Source organism: Rissa tridactyla, chromosome 3 (assembly GCF_028500815.1).
Source record: "Rissa tridactyla isolate bRisTri1 chromosome 3, bRisTri1.patW.cur.20221130, whole genome shotgun sequence".
NCBI lineage: Eukaryota > Metazoa > Chordata > Aves > Charadriiformes > Laridae > Rissa > Rissa tridactyla.
In genome coordinates, this window is record NC_071468.1 from 95,261,065 (window position 1) to 95,280,691 (window position 19,627).

The 19,627-nt window shown below is 36.3% G+C and overlaps 1 protein-coding gene across 7 annotated transcripts in view; it reads right to left on the bottom strand.

Annotated features, from left to right (window-relative positions):
* The window catches only part of ADGRB3 (adhesion G protein-coupled receptor B3), a 466,080-nt gene that overhangs the window by 190,992 nt on the left and 255,461 nt on the right, over nt 1-19,627 (bottom strand). For all 7 annotated transcript variants that reach the window (XM_054196749.1, XM_054196748.1, XM_054196745.1 and 4 more), the window contains 2 exons: nt 6,656-6,802; nt 5,821-5,896 (listed from right to left, as the gene is read on the bottom strand). In XM_054196749.1, the coding sequence (XP_054052724.1) occupies nt 5,821-5,896; nt 6,656-6,802 (223 nt within the window). The remainder of the gene's footprint in view (nt 1-5,820; nt 5,897-6,655; nt 6,803-19,627) is intronic.

A 19,627-nucleotide genomic window follows, 5' to 3' on the forward strand; every position in this document is an offset into this window, starting at 1 on the left:
AGTTGTATATCTCATATTTAACTGTTTAGAAAGTCCCTGGAAGAATGCAATCTGGCAAGTATATTCTAAACTCACTCAACATGTTAAGATGCCACTGAATTAAAGCTCAAAGCATTGTAGTCACAAGAATTTCCCTCAAAACCACTGGTGCAGTGCCATTGATATCCTTATTGAAAATATTTTTTTAAATAACAGCATAGCGCTGAGAACATTTATTCATGAATTTCAGTAATCAGCTTTTACAAAACATCCTGCAAGATGGAATATGTTTGTTTTCAGTCCCTCTTATATTGAAAATGACATAAAATGGGAATGACCTATCTCACACTTCCTGGGCAAGTGTGTTATCTTATAGCTTTTTTTATGACAGGTGGAGAGTGACTTCACTTTTAGCTCTTTCTCCATCATCAAAAAAAAATCTAAAATTTGTCTTCAATGAGAAATGAACTTGTACAGGATGGTGCTTTGCTGACTGTCCAGAAAAAATACACATCAGGGTCAAATTTTGAAATTAATTACTCAAAAAATATATTAAATTCCTCGGAAACTATGGTTCAATAAATCCTTGAAGATTCAAGATAACAAAGTTTGAGTAAAGGCTCGAGAAGAACTTCCAGAGCTGCTTAGTGTTTTTTCTGATCTGAATTAACAACAATATTAATCAAATAGTTATTTTACTAAGCTATTTTTCTATCTGGGTATACATTTTTGAAGGCATTCTTTTATATATGGGTATACATATTGATTCTATGTGATATGAAATTCAGGTATTCTTTTCTTTTTAAAATGACTCCATGTTGCTCAAGAAAAATGAACATATGAATAAGGTATGTTGCTATCTCAAGACAGCATGAAAAAAGTTACAGTTCAATGTGTAAATATTGCATACATTACAGAGAAATTATGGATTCTATAGCAGTAATGTTACACAGTAAAAGCCCATCTGAGGTACTCCGTCCTCAGCCAAAGCTGACTTAAGGAAGTTGAAGGGCCTGTTTGGCTGTACAGCACCCAAAGGAGGGGGTTAGGAATGATGTTTCAAATGAGGGAAGAGGGTATTTCAGTGCAGGAAATCATAGCAGGAAAAGTATGGCACTTGTTTAAGTGACGGGAAAAAAAGCTTGCTACAGCAAAATCATTGATTCTTTATTTGTTCTTATTTGTTACAGGAAAAGTTAAAACCTATCTTCAGTATGGCAATATGCAATGTATTCCTTCAGAGTGCCCAGGAGAGGAATTAAATATAATATCTTTTAGATGAGTATTACACTGAGAATCAATTTTCTGTGAACCTAACAATAACATAAATGTGCTCAGGGATGCAAGAGCTATGGAAATAATAGAGATGAAAATATTCAATATTTCAATATATGATTTTAAAAAAATACGTATGACATTACAAGAACAGTGCAATGCAGCAAAGTATATTAGGAAATTGAATCAGATGAAGTTTATTTACTTGTGCATGGAAAAAAAAAATTCTATTTTTATAAGGAAGAATAAAGTACTTTTCTCTTGTTTTTCCTAACCTCCTCTTTAAACAGTCCTGAAAAAAGTCTTTGAATAAAATACATGTACCACTAGGATTAAACACATTATCCAAAAATTTCTACATTAATGTAATTGCCAAGTTCTCATCTCACACTGTGTTTACAAGACTTCCTTTTAACAGACTCTATGCCAGTAAAAACAAGAAAAATCAAGCCCATATGGTAAAATACATCTAATTTTGGAGTTTGTGAAATACATTGTATAGGCTGTCTTAGATAATGAAATCCTCATTTCATTCACAGAACACCTGTGATGTACCAGATGGGGATTCTGTGGTTAGGTGCTTTGAAAGATCTTCCCTAAAGATATACTGAGATATTATTTACTTATTTGTTTGTTTATTTTAAACAAAGAAGTTTCTTGTGTTGATGCAGAAGCTTGCACACCTTTTAGTCCTGATATTAAGGAATATATGGGAATGTATGTCACCTTCGTTATTCTGAAAACTACAAAAAACAGGTGTCATACAATCAAATATTTACCTTACTCCCACCCTAACTCCTGTAAAGGCAGGGACTGAAATCACATGGGAAGTGGTGAATCTTCCTGGATATTTCACTGCAACCATCAGAAACCACCTCTTTTATCAGGTTGTCAATGGACGAGCCCGTATTGCTTATTTTACCTTGGTTTATTGTTTTGTTTGTCTTTATTCCCGTTAATGTATTTTGTCAACTGTCATTTTATTTAGAACAACATCACATAAGATGCTTATCCAGAATTGTTTTTTAATTCATACATTGTGCGTAGCTAACACACTTCTAGGTATCATACAAAAACTAGGTGATGGTACCTCACTTCACATTTTACATTGTTTGTTCCATACGCAATGCTATTGCAGTGAAGCTTTTCATTATGTTCAGCACTAATATAGTTATCACAATACACCTTATTACAGTTAAATAAGATTAGTACAAATAGAAATGAATATATACCCATGATAGTTTTTCAGTGAAAAATTTAAGCAAACAAAAATAAACCTTTTCCAAATGCAGTGGGATGTACCTTCACTTGATTCATGTACCTAAACAAGTGCAAAATGATAAGCCACTTGATAATAAAGATTCCTTTAAAACCTGCACTGTACTTCTAATTCTTGCAAAGAGTATAATAGCTCAAGAAATTCAGGGCTAACCACAGCTGCAGCTCTTCTCCAATTTTGAATGCATTAAATAGTATTTAATATATTCATCAGTGACATAGACAGTGGGATCTAGAGCACCCTCAGCAAGTTTGCAGATGACACCAATCTCAGTGGGGCACTTGATATGCTAGAGGGAAGGGATGTCATCCAGAGGGACCCTGACAGGGTTGAGGAGTAGGCCCATGTCAACCTCATAAAGTTCAACAAGGCAAAGTGCAATATCCTGCACCTGGGTTTACGCAATCCCCAATATCAATACAGAATGGGGGACGAATGGATTGAGAGCAGCACTGCTGAGAAGCACTTGGGGATTCCAGTGGATGAAAAATTAGACATGAGCCAGCAATGCGTGCCTGCTGCCCAGAAAGCCAACCGTATCCTGGGCTGCATCAAAAGAAGTGCAGCCAGCAGGTTGAGGGAGGCAATTGTCCCCCTCTACTCTGCTCTTGTGAGATCCCACCTGGAGTACTGCATCCAGCTCTGAGCCCTCAGCACAGGAAAGACATGGACCTGTTGGAACCAGAGGAGGGCCACAAAGATGATCAGAGGGCTGGAACACCTCTGAGAGAGTTGGGGTTATTCAGTCTGGAGAAGAGAAGGCTCCGGGGAGACCTTATTAAATGCTTTAAATACTTAAAAGGGGTTTATAAGAAAGTTTACCAAGGCCTGTAGTGACAGGACAAGGTGCAATGGTTTTAAATTGAAGGAGGGTAGATTTAGATTGGACACAAGGAAGAAATTCTTTACGATGACGGTGGTGAGACACTGGAACAGTTTGCCCAGAGAAACTGTGGATGTCCCATCATTGGAAGTGTTCAAGGTCAGGTTAGATGGGGCTTTGAGCAACCTGATCTAGTCGAAGATGTCCCTGCCCATGGTAGCAGCGGTTGACTAGGTAGTCTTTGAAGGTCCCTTCCAACCCAAACTATTCAATGATTCTATGTTTCTATGAAAACAGTTTGAAATTGTGCGACCTTTGAGGTACTATTTTAAGGTCATGAGATCAAATTTTGAATATGACTGCCATGGGCAAAGAAATCCATCATGATACACTTCCTGATGAGGTAAGAACTGTAAGCTGTAGAAGTTTCAGTATAACTTCATTATAAATATTAAAGAAGTGCAGGGAAGTACTGAGGCGCTCTACTCTGAACAAAGAAGAGACCAGAGGTACCTGGGAATATATGTTATATTTTTATATCACAGATTAATAAGGACTTTCATTCCTTATTCACATACATAAGAGAAAGTAATAGTGCTCGTTTCTTTTTCTTGGGCATCCGAGAATTGGAATCAAGTAATACTGAACATATTCAGTGGGATATCTTCATATTTGAATTTATGAAGATTTCACTTATGAATAGATCTACATAGATTATTCGACCATTTTGCTTTAGAAGCTCACAAAACCTCTCTATGAACTGAATTGTACAGAGCAATGTGTCAATTTGTGCTGTGTAAATCAGTAACGAGCCGAAAGTAGAACAGATAAAAGCAAAATATTTGGGACCAGAGATGCCCTTTCACATAGCCTGTAGTACTTAGGTTGCTGTACTTCGATGTCGCTATTCTGCCCCTGTTCTTGCTACTTGGGATGTTATTGATTCTAGGGAAAATCTAGCAAGGCCTATAAATCTCTCTTTTGTAATGGATGAAATAAAAGCCCTGAAAGGTTTTTCATGTAAGCAAATATACAGTATTCAAGGCTCACACTTGCTTTTTGTAAATTAAAACTATTGACACATGGGAGCTGAAAAGGCATGATCATAGATTATGGTTTACAATATAAAAGTCTGAAAGGTACACAGCCACCTCGATGCTTTCCTAGGCTTGGCAGGTTGTCTCTGAGGTATGCCAAAAAGGACTAACTGTAAGAGCCATTTGGGTCTGTCTCTGAATATGAGAGAAAAGAAGAAAAAATATCTCTCATAAACGTCTCTTCCTTCCTGGCTAATTTCAGGAACTGGCACAAAAAATGGGAAGTGCTTAGTGACACTTCAGAAGTAGATGAGCTGTCATTTATACCATGCCTTAAGCATAGACGGCTCTTACCAGCACCCCCCAGGCTCCCAGGTGTCCTGCCAGGACATCGCTATTTGAATTGTACCCTGCCTCAGAGAGATTTCTGTCCCCAGCATTGCAGCTACTCATTCCACAGTGCATTCCTACTTTACTGAGAAGTGTTGGGTTTTTTTCCTTAGGACTGAGACATTTTGTTTTCAAATAGATTTTGTAAAAAAAACCCTGTTGTTTTTCCATCCTTTGTTTCAAATTCTGAAATTTTGGTTAAATAGAGTAGGGATCTGGTGTCTTCCTAATTACTATCCTTTCTAATTATTGTGAATTCATTAGCAGCTATTGTGATACAATCTGCACCCGTTTCTTTTACCATAATAGGACATTAGTAGACCAAGGGTGCACAGGATCATGTGAAATACGATTGGTATTAATGGACCGTGAAATGATCTTAACCAGTAATTTGAGAAGGATGGGGGGGTGGAGGGGGATGTTTGTTTCCAAATTGTCTGTTATGAAATACAGAAAGGAAAAAGTGAAACAAGAGACCCTCCTATTTCTTTATGAACGTGTATGGCCCTCATAATTGACATATCACAGCTGTTCAAGCACATGCATGTCTTCTTTCTAAAATGGATCCACTCTATAGCTCTGCTGTCCCTTCTGAATACAACTTGCACTGAAAAAGTACTTGGAAAACTACTGCTAAAGACTTCTGTAGAAGTACAGCACATCAGCCTTAGCACATCAGGTTATGATGTCATTATTAGTTCACTTGTACTGACTGGACAAACAGTAGTTTGAAGCACAAGTAGCCCGAGCATTAATATAAATCAGTGTGCATCTTCTAATTGAAATTTTCTGTAATTAGCTTAATATAGATTACATAAAATATAAATTAAGCCATTTTGATGAAAAGGCTATTTCCATTATACAAATGACTAAGCATGAAGGAAAGACAAACATACACATATATATTTTAAATAACAGGAAAAAATCCAACAATACCAATAGGCAAACAGTCTTGGTTGTCTGCTTTTATCCTGACATGTAGTACACTTATGATCCCAAAATTGCCTGATTCATACTGTATTTATGACATTTCTTACCTCAAAGTGGGCAAAATGAGTTCTAAATTTTTGTATAGCACTGCTCCAAGTACAAATACAGTTGATTCATCTAGTTCTGAAAAGAGTAAGGAAAAAAAGGTTTTTCAGCTCTCTTTCCCAAGACTTAATCACCATAAAAAACTGTGAATACCATTTATCTTTCTAGTAGAAATTTTATTTTAAATAAACCACCATAATTTTGAATTATATCCTGGAAATCCGACATAAAGATGTAGCACTGTCAGGAATATATCAAAAGCTTTAAACTGCTTAAAAACACATTTTCAAAAAATCTGTCATTGTTTACTGACATCCATGCTAGTTCCTTTAACTTTTATAACCAAGTATCCTCAAAGACTGTCTTCAGTGTTTAACGCCTAGCAAGTAAATTCTCTAATGTCAGAAATCTGCACAGCAACAGTATTTTTAAATTGTATCAGAAGCCAGGGTAATTTGCCTGCTGACCGTCCTTTATTAAAAGTCAGGTCACCTATTGGAACGGCCCAGTCTGTTGGAATGGAGCAGCTTCAGGGGATTCAGCAGAGCTGCACTTCAGGTCACCTCATAACAGAACAGGTACAATCCCATGCACAATAACTAAGCATTGGTTCTTCAGCATAGAAAATAATGTCTAGGATTTCTGTAGCACTTTTTGTTCAAGATGCTGAAATTAAGCCCCATCATTTCCCTCTGGGATAAGCTGTGGGTATTGTATTTCTTTTGAAGATGGATAAAAAAAAGCATGTCTATATCATACAGTGGTTCTTTGAGACAAAGATTCTGAGTTCCCTTGTTAAAGTTAACACAAAAATAACATGCTGATATGCTTTTTTACCTGTTGACATAGGGGTGAAGATATTTTTTGGAATGACAACCCTGTCTTCTGAGTTTCGTGCCCAATCAACCATTCCTTTTCTTCCTTTCATGGGGAAATTGATGTCGGTTAAAACAGATGCAGCGGGAAGCTTCTGAATGCTAGCCACTAGCAAGAGAAATCACAAAATCAAATAAAACTGTGTTTTATACTTTAAAGCATCATACGATGGTAACAGTACAGCAATAACAAAAATGTTTAATAATACATTTCAAGTAAAGCAGGAATTCATAGGACACTAACTGTCACAGAAAGTGCAGTGCAGTCTTCTGTTTATTATGCAGTTCTACTATGGATTAACTGTGTGGTATTGATCGTATCATTTGTCAGTCAGATTCTGATTAAGTTTCTTAACAGGGATTATTGAATGTACTGTCTTATACCCTGAAATTCACATGTAAGGACATCATCGTGTCTTCACAGCAAATTCTAAAATGATCAAATGTGACAATGAAAGGAAGAGGATGCTGCAAATTGCTTTGGGAAACATAACTGCTAGATGCAGGCTAATGAAGCAATCACAGAGCTTTTATTCCCTATACAGGCACAATTTCAAGATAGACCCATTACAGAGATTCACATATTAAAAGTCCTCATTGTTTCCACACAAATGAGAATAATGCGGTATAGCACTTGATTTCGTTTCCTTGAAAAAATAATCCCCATTCTGAAATCTTAATTATATTTTTTCCAACTAAAAAATCTCCAGACCCCCAAACAGCATCACTATTATATCTGCAACAGTTATAGAAAGACAGAAGAAATAGGTATCAAATCTAATAATAGGCAGTTTGGAATTTTGTTTACTCATTCTCATTTTCTCTCTGTTTTCTAACTCAACTATTATCTGGAAATCAGTTTCAGCTTTGCTGTGAAATCTAAGTACGACTCCATGGCAACACTGTCAGTGTCTAGTAAGACTCAAAGTACTTTTAAGGAACTGACCGGGCTGCAAGTGTTTACGTACACTCAGAGAGAAGACAAACAACACATTTGGAGCACCAGCTCTGTTCTTAATGTAAGCCATGTTGATAGCCATTTCCTGTGCAATGCTCTTCCTAATCAATTTAAGAAGAGGCTAATGTAGTTGGAAGAGTTCGGACACCAGGACTATACTTTGATCTGCATAACGATTTCACTGCAAGGACTCTGCAAGGGCCTTAAATATACAGACAATGGGGGACAGCTGTAAAAGCAATCAGAACAGCAAAATTAAAGTAGAAAAGCATTAGATATCTCATCAGTGGATTTTATTTCAAAGGAAACTGTAATTCAAATCCATGAGAAGAGGAAAATTAACAGGTTAATAATATTAAGTCTACAGATGTATTCCTTGATAACTGACTCTTAGTTTGAAATTAGATGGGTTATGTATTATAGAATCACATTAGTGAGGTGGTATTTGAGGTTATTTCAGGCTTTCCATTATAAAAATATCATCAGGGTTTTACAGTGCTAATTACAATCCCCTACGGGCTCAAATTGGCAAATACATTCCCAGCCCTAAAGGGATGCTTAGTCTTGTGAATTTTCAAGTGGTGTGTGGAGGGAGTTTGTGTTCAGGTGTTTCAGAATTACTGGGGCATAAAATGGATTGCATGTTTTCACATGCAATCAATGGTTATGCAGGATATATTAACATTGTAAAAATGGATTTTTTTCCATAGTTCTCAAAATCTAAACAGAATTTTATTTTATTTTCCACATAAATAAAATTAAACCCACAGTTATTTAGTTTTCAAAATTAAATACACCCTGTATAAGACAATATTGTTTTGGGTTTTTTTTATTTGCACAGTATTTATCTGCCTGTCTACCTATCTATCTATCTAATTAGCTAGTAGAGCCTCAATATTTCATCCACCTTTCAGATGACAGTTCCTGTTATTGAAATAGGAAATCAATGTCATTCAATGGAATTCACTCTGCAAAACAGAAAACCACTTTAGGACTGGATAAATGGTGAGGGTCTAGGATAGTACCTCTCCGGACTCTCTCTATCTTTGTATTTTAAATAGGGCCATTCATCATGTTACCTAAGCACTACTTTGAACCAAAGATTCCAAAATATTTGTTAATATTTAGGTGATGAATAACACAAACCCTGAACATAAACCCTAAACATTTGGCTTATGGCTTATATGCAATAAATATAAATATATATTCCCATTTCTGGTTCAGACGAGTTTTTTTTCTACTCACAATCAAACAAGCCTATTGCCTAGCTATACACCAGAGCACAGGAGAAAAACCCCTTCTCTTTAGAATTCTTTGAGCATTCTTTTGGTGTACATAAATTACAAGACAGTGGTTCAATTACACATCAGAACACATACATATTTGATGACTCTATAACAATTATGGATTCAGAAAAATCTATTTACGTAGTCTAGTCTAATCAATTTAGTGATTGCTTTGACCCCTAATGGATTCATTATAATATTCTTCACAAATGCATCTCCTTTTGCCTTCATTTCATTTTCATGCTGCTGTTGCAGACAACCTGTTCAATACTGCTTTACTCAAAGTTTCAGAACTGGCAACTACTAACTGTTCTTATGTACTGAGTAAAATAAAATATCTTTGGAATTGATTAACTCCAGACTCATAGGAATGGAGAATTTTCCATGACTATCCAAATGAGATGATTAAACACAGCAATATGTGAACGATATTTAAGCAGCTTATTTGGAGCAGCCCAAAAGGGGTTAATTAACATGTCATGAAAATTCTTAGTGAAATAAAAATTGTGTAGTTCTTGTATGCTAGCCCTTGTAGATCATGGCATAAAATAGAAAAGCTGAAATGTATTGCTATGTTCCCTAGAACTATGAATGAGTAGTAAGTTGCCTAGTGCAACTTCCAGTAGCCCTCTGACTGATCTGGGTTTCTAAATAATAAAAGATAAGCAACCAAATAAGTGGCATGAAACATCTTCCCCTTCTCTTTACTATCTACCCATTAGCCTCTTGTGTTGAATCAAAACTAGTAAGATTTCAGATTCAGCCCCTTGAAAAATATTTAGAACAGGAAATCAGATTCACCAAAAGGCATGACAGAAAAATGACTGGATGTTTGCTCATGGACTAAACACAACTTCAGCTCTTACAGTAGAGATTTAGGTTTTAAAATTACAATGCAAGCCAAATTAAACTATTGATCCCCATCCTTATTGAAGACTGAACGAAAAACTTCAGAAAAGATGCTCAAAATCTGAGTCTGAATTCTGTAGCATTCATGTATTTACAGAAGAGGATAAAACACTGATTCTCATTCTCCTTTCTTGTAAGTGATAACATTCTGGGCTTGTTGTGCTTTACAGCGCAGTAACTATGTTGATCCCCGCTTTACAATCACTTAATATACAGAGGAATGGGAATTAATTGTTTTAAAAGGCATCAGTGCCTTGACTGAATTAGAAAACCAGATACAGAAATCTAAGGGATTAGCATAAGATGTCAACTCCTGTTTAACCCTCCCTGTCAGAGCAAGAAAGTAGAACTCTGAATTTGATTGAATTTTAGTCACAGACAACAGGGAATGGCTATACATATTAGCAGCATCATTTGCTCCTTTCCTGTCCTATTTTGACTTGTCCATTGATGGTATACTATACATATATTATTCAGCATTTAGTAAACTTGAGTTCATAACAAAACAGGTCTTGACTTTGCAGACAGAGGATGTTATCCTATCCTTCTGGGATAGCTACTGCTAAATTTATTTCTGGGTAAAATAGTCATGAACAGAACTTCCATTGTCACAGATGTTCAGAATAAAAAATATTAAAGGATTTTTGCTTTAAAATTCAGAATACTGAGTATTTCTGCAAACATATCTATTAAGAAGACCCAATCAGAAACATATTTATACATTTTAGAATTATTCTGTTGATCCTAACTGTAAAACTGCTGGTTTTTTATAGAATAAATAAGTTTGTTTAACTAAGCCTATGATGGATACATGGGGAAAAAAGTCTTGCCTGGCTCATCATCAAAATGCCAGGTGGACATATTGAAGATGATATTCATAATAGATTTGCTCTCTCCACTTAAACTCCATCATTTTAAAGACAATCTGAAACAAATACAAATGGCAAAACCCCCTTTTCCAGGAGACCAATTTCCGGATCTCCAGATTTGCTACAGAACTCTGCATCTGAGAAAGCTTCATGATTTCCTTTTAAATCCTTCTCTAGGTATGAAGATAAATCCACCTCTTACCACCCACAAGACTATGTATAACAGAAGGACTGTAGTGAAGTGTCATCTCTTGTATGAACATAAGAAGAACAACCAGGTAATAATTTTCCCTCTGCAAATAATATTCATGATATATCCCTGCAGTGAACCAACATCAATCAATGGTCAGAAAAATACTCCTAAGAAATTATAATTTAAAAGACCTAGTATTTCTTATGTTTATCAACACAGAAATGATGTCTTCTTAAATTAAAACCTTGTTATGCCCTACTGCTGCATGGGCAGGCAAGAGAGGGATGTCCCTAGAAGCCTTGCATCCCTGAAGCTCATCAGCCCATAGCAGCTACCCTCTGACTATTCAAGCTTTGGGCAGGAAGACACACTACTGGTATAAGCAGAAGTAGAAGTAGACATTCCATAGATATTTTCAGTAATCAGGTATGAGTCCTGCATGAGTCCTTCCTTTGGTGTCAAGCAAACTGGGCCTTAAACGGGCTTGCTGTTTTGAAGGTTAAGAATAACGCTTTAGGTTAATCAAGAAGCCACCTTAACAGTGATCTCTGAATATTCCCCTTCTGTATTCCATAAACAATGCAATGCAGAAAAGAGGTACCCATTACCCTTTTTGTTGCAAAATAATAGATTTATCAGTGATAAGCACCCTAGGGAATTAATGAAGTCATTTCTATTTTGAACTTGCAAGCCACTCCAGTCCTTTAAACAGTATAAAGAATAAGTAAACATGCAAAAACATCACGTAACTGTATGATGTCTGAATATGCTCCCTAAAACTCTGTAACACATGCCAGAAACACGTTACCATATCAATAATATGACCAGTATAATATTTAGGACAAGTTAGAAAGCAGCATGACTTCAGGCAATAATCAGGATGCATTTAATAAACACTCAAATCTCTAGATCTCTTCTAATACTTACATAATTAAAAAATATTCATAGGCAGCAGGCAAGTGTTCCCTTTTGGTTTTGTGTACTTTTGTTTTTCAGTACCAAATTCTGTATTTCAGGAACAACTCAGGAATATAATAAGTTTAAAGACTCATGAAATATCACATACGTATATGCGTTCTCTTGAGTGGTTTCTGATTGCACATTTGTTATGATCAAAAATCTAGCTTGACAAAATTGAAACAGGTAAAGCGTAAGATTACAGTTCTCATTTTTCCAAACCTTTCCTTGTTCCAGGAATAGAAATGAAAATGGAAAAAAAAGTAAAATTAAAAGCTCAAACAGTAATTAGAGCACTAAGGATTGTTGTTATGGACAATAAAATCTTTCTTAAAAAAAAAAAAAGATTATGGAAACTATTAAAGTTTACTCCCTGATAAAGAGTGAGGGTATACAAATGGCCATAGCATCATAGAATTTGTCCATGTTCCAGATGTTACTTCTTCATGTCCCCTTTGGGGAAAAAATAACAATCTTAGCATTTTTATAATTTTTAATAATTTTTAGTATTTACTTGCTATTAATGCATGCTATAAGATGAATATGGCTATTTGCAGCTGGCCTATATGGAACGTAAAGTACAAAATCACTTTTCAATTTGCAAATCTGAATTACAAGTTTGAAGAAAACCCAACTGAACTAGTGAAAACGTAAACAACTTTTTTATGAGCAGTCAGAAGAAAATATGTTCTCATGACAAATGGAATGCTTCCTGAAATATGTGGTTACTCAGAAAAATGCTTTAAAGAAAACATGGTAGGAGGCTGTACTTCAATACCTGGAAGACAACTCCATCTTTTGAGAGTTTTATTGAAAAGATGAAGACACGAACAGCCAAAGAGACCCAGGGCCACATCCAAGGTACTCTGTGTTTCTGAAAGAGCTTTACTTTTTCTTTTACCTCTTAGTATTAGTCTGCATTCATGCTACTAAGACTAAGGTCTCCCTTAGCACCTCTTGCCTTGTCATAAAGCACTTCTCAAGGAAAAGAAAGACTCAGCGTAAAGCAAGACAGAATATAGAGGCTGATGCAGGAGGCAGAATGAGTTGGCATTTAAGTGCATGAGTTTTAATGTTAGAGACATAAAGGTGAAAACCATGGTAATACTGAGAGGCAAGGCCACCTGCAACATTATTTTAGGTTGACTGCACAGGGAAGGTACAGAAACCAAGCATTTTTCAATCACTAAGGTGACTGGAAAAAGTGTCTGTGCTGGTGATTCTAGCTGATAATGAGAGAAAAAGAAAGTGAGACTGAAGGTAAAGTTAAGGTAGTGAGTGCAGAAGATGGAAATGATGCTGAAGCTGTCATCAGAGAAAGAGAGAAAGAGGAAAAGCTGAGAGAGAGAGGTCATTTATATGTTTACTTATCACATCTATTGAAGATTAGATATCCACTAAGAACTACTAAAAACATAGACAGAGAGGGCCTAACAGAGGACAAGAGGTCAGTAAGAGGGCAAACAGATGTGAAAATCATTAGCAGGGAATTTATAAAAAATATTCTCTCAACATTACACTTCTTGGGAAGATGTAGAGCAGAAGTAGAATGATTGCTTCCCAGAAGTAGTAAATTCAAACAAAGGAAAGATGGCCATTGTCTTGCCTCTAGGGAGGTAACAACTAAATTCCATCATTCAGAAATTTAGAAAGATGTTTAACTAAGTTATGCAGGATATTGAAAGTTGATATAAGAAATGAATTCTCAGGCATGGAAACAAAAGATTTGATGTATAAAAGCCACACGGGGGAAACAAAATAAGGCATGTGAATCAATATATGTTTCTAATCACAGCTTTTTGTAGCAGACTAGGGACAGATCTCTACTATATTTTATTATTGAACAGCTTTTTTTAATCATACAAAATGGCGTCTTGAAGAACTTTTAGACACAACTATAAGCAAATTAAAACTGAGAGAACTGTAAATTACTCTGGAATAGAATCTCAAGGCACAAATAGTATGGAAGCGGCTAGTGAATCTTAAAATGTAGAGCCTGATTAAAAGCCATATCATGCAAAACAGTTAGATATGGAGGAAATGCTTGCAGGTGGCCCTTTTTTTTACAGCAATTCACTAGGTATCTACAAATGTCTACATGTGCCTTCCCAGAAGCGTTCCAATGAGGGCATTTCAGAGCTTTCTTTATACTTCAGCTCCATTAAGATTGAGAAATTAGACAGAGCAGCAGGTAAGATCCTTAAAAGCTCAAGCCTGTAGCTAAGTTTACTGACTAGACTGCTTCTGTCATCAAATGTATCTGCAGTTGCTTTCTTTTTAAAAACCTGGCCAAGTCAGAGAAAGCAGTGCTGGTATAACACTGCCTGTTAGGCTACTGATCTCATATTTTTGAGCACTTGAATTAGGAAGATCTGTGTGCAATCAGGTCCCTCTCTGAAGAGGGGATCCCCATCTGAAGGAATTATAAACCATACCTTCCTCACCTTGGATGAGAATATTCATTAGGATTCAAGGCTAGCACCACCAAAACCCAAGCTATCTAAGAGGAAAGGAGGAGCAAAACCGTATTTAAATACTCATTTCACAACAGGCACAATACAGAAGCCAAGGGTTCAGAAGAAATGCACGTTTGCTAAATTCATCCCAGATATAACTGAGAGATGTCTCAAATTACTGCTTTGCTGAATTCTTAACTCTACTAGCTTAGGAGACAGAAAAACATCACTCATACGCTTAGTACTTCCTGGTCAGCATCAAATTACTTCTGTAGTGGATATCTCCCATTCTGAGTGTTGTATTCCACCTGGAGACAAGCTGTCATAAGACGGTGCACCCCCATCACACACACACCTCTACAGCTTTAGCTGGCCATGCTCAAAACCAGCTCTGATATGATGCAACTTTGTAACTTAGATCAGACTACTGTGAAAAGGGCAGTGAGAAGTGGGGGTCCGCGCCCCTTCCCTCAGGAGCTACGCTTAAGCTGAATCAGCTGTGACCGTGCATGGCCATGTATTTTGGTTGTCTGAACCTTGGCCTGCAGATTTGGTGTGAAGGTCAAGCAACCTTGGACCTGCCTTTTCACAATGGGCTTGCCTGGAGACCACTGAACTGTTAGCTGAGTACCACCACTGGACCAGATCCTGACCCTGATGCTGTGACTCGACTTCCTGGCTTGACGTCAGATCTGCCTCAGTACAATGAACTTGTGTGGTGATCTGGAATATTAGCTCGGCCTGGCTACCACACAGACCTCCTCTGCTCTTCTTGGTTGGGTGCTGTGGGACTTTTCCTTTGCCACAGAGGCCACGGTGCATGCCCTGCTGTCTTCTGGTTTCTCTCACAGAGCAGACCACTCTTGCTTCTCCCTGAACCCAGAATCTGATAAGCGGGTGCTGCAACACCTACCTGGTAAATGCCTTCAAGACAGGCTTGAGCAGAGTCATACAGAAAATCTGAAACAGAACTGTTACAGAAACACAGGTCTCCTGTGTCTCACTTTCATGTTCAAGCCATGACTCTAACCTTCCTCACAGGAATATATAACTAGGTCTTTGTTTTCTGGAGACATGTCTAATTCAACTTGAATGTTCTCCATGGAGGAGATAAAGTGGATTAAGATTTGCTGTAGGGATTGTAAAAAGTTGTCCTGGGGTACTGTGAAATCTAATTGTCAGGATAATGCATACATGCTTTATTTAGATTGTTTAAATCATGCATATCACAACGAAAACTCAGTACCTCAGTGGGACATACAGACACTATCCAATATAAGTACTAAGTAATACTAATTAGACTGAGTTTGATTTACTTGTTCACGTTGTTGAATTCTAAATTAACTTTAATAACTCAGGAGAAATACCTCAGAGTTATTATGGTCATTTCAATAAAACAACTGCACAATGAGGAGATGCTTTAAAAAAAATCTCACTAGAAAATTTGGCCTATAAAGAATGACAGAGCTTGGTTATTATGAACTGTTATAACGCAATCACATGAATCACTATGGCATGTGGACCTTGTGCTCAGCTCTTTTTAGCCAATTCTGGTCATCCCATCTCCAGCATCCCCCTACTTCTTCCCTCCCACTCTCCCTCAACAAGAAGCTTTTCATGTATCGAAGGTGTGGGAGGAGGAATCAAAAAGATCCAAGCATCTAAGAAAAGAATGAAAACCAACAGTCAACTAGTTCACTAAGTAAAATGTTATACCATTACTGTTTCCCTTGTCTGAATTCAGGTGCCTTACATGTCCTCCAATTTTGAGTGCAGTTGGCAGAGAAAGATAGAGATGCTTAATTGGGCTGGGTTAAAAGGCTTGGGTTGCCTTCTCAGGGTTTTAAAAAATCATTTGAATTCAATATGTATTGTATAGTCATCTTAAACTGCATTTTAGGAATATTGGATTAACCCTTGCCCGTGACCAAGTATGTAAAATGCAAGCACATTATTCCTGAGATCATTGCCAAAGCTAATCATAGAGTCTGGTCAAAATATTTAACTCAAGATATAACATAGTGTTATACCTGCAGTAGATAGATTTCTAATTCTTAAAAAGTCTATTTGGAGTCAGACCAACTTTTCAGATGCCCTTACGGTGCCTTCAGTTTTGCTTTTACACATAGTAAATAACTACTACTTTGGACAGCTAATCTGTAGAAAATACCATGAATAAGAAAACATCTTCTCTGGTTTTCCTGAGGCACGACAGATGTCATCAAAAGGAGCCATCACCATGCCAGGCTCTGCAACATTTGCATTGCTAACATATACACCTGATATAACCCTGCTGCCTCTTTGGCCCTACATCCTACCTGCAACCTATTTTCTGCTACAGTTATTCCAATACAAATTTTGATTTTATTGCTATTGTTATTTCTTTAATTTTTTGTGCCATTCATTGCAGTATGTTTATGAAATATATATTCAGAATAGAGAGTCCCCCACACTGAAACTATACTGCTTTGGCTAACTATCCCTTATTTTCTGGAAATATTGCCTGCAGGTAGAAGCTCTAAAAAGTTAAAATTCAATTCTACAATGGGCAGAGTTTACTCCAGACTGTTTGCTCACGTTATTTCATAAAAAATCACGGTGAATTCTTTTTAAATGGAATATCATGAATGTGAAATATGGAAACAAGAAGCAGGGATGGAATTTTTGTCTTTTACTGAACTGTAGTTTTTGGGACCTAACAACACAACATAATTGCTTCAATTAATTTTCTGTACCTGAAAACACTAACACAGAGTGACTGAATTTACATGCTAGAGAAGCTGTTAATTTACTGAAAATTTCTGCAAATCCTGTTCAAAAATAATCTATACTTTTAGTCTTGCAAAATCATTCACCATGAAGTATTCTGCATCTGAGTCCAGTTTTGCTATTACTGCCATGGCACATTTGGGATAACTGTCATTATCTCCCCAGTCAGATCTACGAGATAGCCAGAAAAAACCCCCGCACGTTTCTTGCCTTCCAATAATATTTGATGATTTACAAATTATGATCAACTGTCAAGGTGGCTTTCCTACTACAAATCATTCCCTGAAGAACTGGACAACCAAAAAGTGCCATTTTCTATTATCCTTTTTCCCCACCATATCCTGATTATAGCATTGTTGCCCAACAAACAGTATTTTACAGGATGCTGGAAAGAAAATTGCTTTTTTTTTTTCCCTTTAGTTGTTTTCCCCTCTCTGTTCTGTGCAGTTTTTATAGTGCTATTGCTTTTATAGAATATTTTTGATGTGCTAAATGGGTTTTCTGTCCCTAATCCCAAAACATCTAAATGGTGCTTTATTGGAAACAAAACTAACTGCACTCTGGTGGCAAACATTCATAACAAAATTTCTAAACTGAAGGAAGGAGGAACAAAGTTAAGGGTCAGTGTAAGGATGCTCAGTTATTTGACCATATTTCACAGCAGTAACTTTTTTGCAGACGCACAGCTGTGGACAGCATAATCTGGACGTATCTTGATATGAACTGTGGCTATTAATTAAATCTTGATGATTTAAACATCAAGAGCTTAAACTCATGTTGAGTTCTACAGTTACACTATGTTTACTGCAAAGGGACATTTGAATAGTAATGAAGCATTTTCAAAAGGTGCTCGGTGTCATCATCCAGCAAATGAGACTTTCCGTGCATGTGCTGAGACAACATACTGGTTGCACTGCTTGGAGCAAGAAATTAATTGGACATAAAAGAATTTTTTTTGCCCAAAACTTACACCAACATTCACATAAACATTAAAAATGGAACTGATGAGAATTTAGTGTAAGCAGTATAAGAAGTAAAATCAGTTAAGTGAAACAGCTAATTTAATCACATTAATAGGAATAAGCGAGTTTTATTATTCAACAGAGGTATGTAAGATTGGAAATTATATACAAGATGGGAGAAGAGGGGCACAGAAGCCCTTAAACAAAACCTGTAAGTATGTTTTAATAAGTAATTCCTTGGGTTTTTTAACATTGACCTACCATATTTAAGTTATGTTTGTGAAATTTTTATGGTATGGCTTCCTTCATTTTTAGTTCTTTCTGTCATGGATTAAATCCAACCTGGGATACTATAGACTTGACCTCAATGAAAAAAATCCTACCCATTTAGATACTGCTACTAAATGAAACTACTTCAACATGAAAGATTAAGATGGCAATAGAAACACTAAGTACTAATGTTTTGTACCGCCAAGAGCTTCAAATGCTGTGAAGAAACAAAGTAGTGTTTTGGCAATTCAGCAATTCTTAGTTTGTCAGACAGCCTGTTATAACCATCCACCACAGCTAGGAGGTAAAATGACTTTATTTAAGCTGTTTTAATGGAAGGTTTGGCTTTATTCCGGTGAAGCACTAAATCTAAAAAAAAAATCTTAAAAATAAAATAAATAAAAAATTGCAAGTAACAATCGCATTTCATGCCCAGCTATAGCTAGGAGAGACTTTAAACATTGCTAAAACCAGTGACAGTGCAGATTAATGTGAGCATAGAGAATGCTCACATGAGTGACATTATGCTGACATGAATGACAGGTAATAATTTCGATCCAGAAGCTGGTGCTATCAATAGAAATTATATCCATAGGAAAAAAAATCCATAAAAAGCCTGCGTGTGACTCACTAGACAGAGACTCCCTCAAACCTTACATTAAAAAGCTCAAGAATAAATATGCTGTTACATAATTGAAAGATCAAAAAAATTATGAACAGGAGAAAATATTCTAACAAATGCCCACAAGAAGGAAAAATGGCCAAATTCCTACACCACAGTTACTTACCTTCTTATTTTTCAAGCTTTAAAAGAAAATTCCTAAATGCACACTTCAAGTGCATTCAAAGAACAAACACATATATTCAGCAAAATCCCTCTAATATCTTGTCAAATAAAATGATAAACAGTATAAACGTAAACACTTCAAACTCCTCTGAGCTCCAATGTTGAATACCATTTCTAAGTAGATGAACTAGTTCCATATTTGAATGTCTTACCCTCTTGATGTGCAGCCTCTGTCATTTCAGTTTATGAGAAGTTTGGATATCTATAATTTTAACTTCTGAAAATTATTTCTAAGTACAACCAGGAATGTAAAATAGATGATGTGGTATAAAATCACCAGCCATGTTTTCCAGTAGTGGAACTATTCATCCAAGAAACAGGTAGAAGTTCAATTTGGCAAAGTTAAATGACAGTCATTTTGCAGAAATTAACTTTTCTTTGTGCATTGTTGACTGTGAATGGAGACCATTATTTTTCATTGCCTAGATAGTGATACAATTTTCAAAGCTAAATGAGCA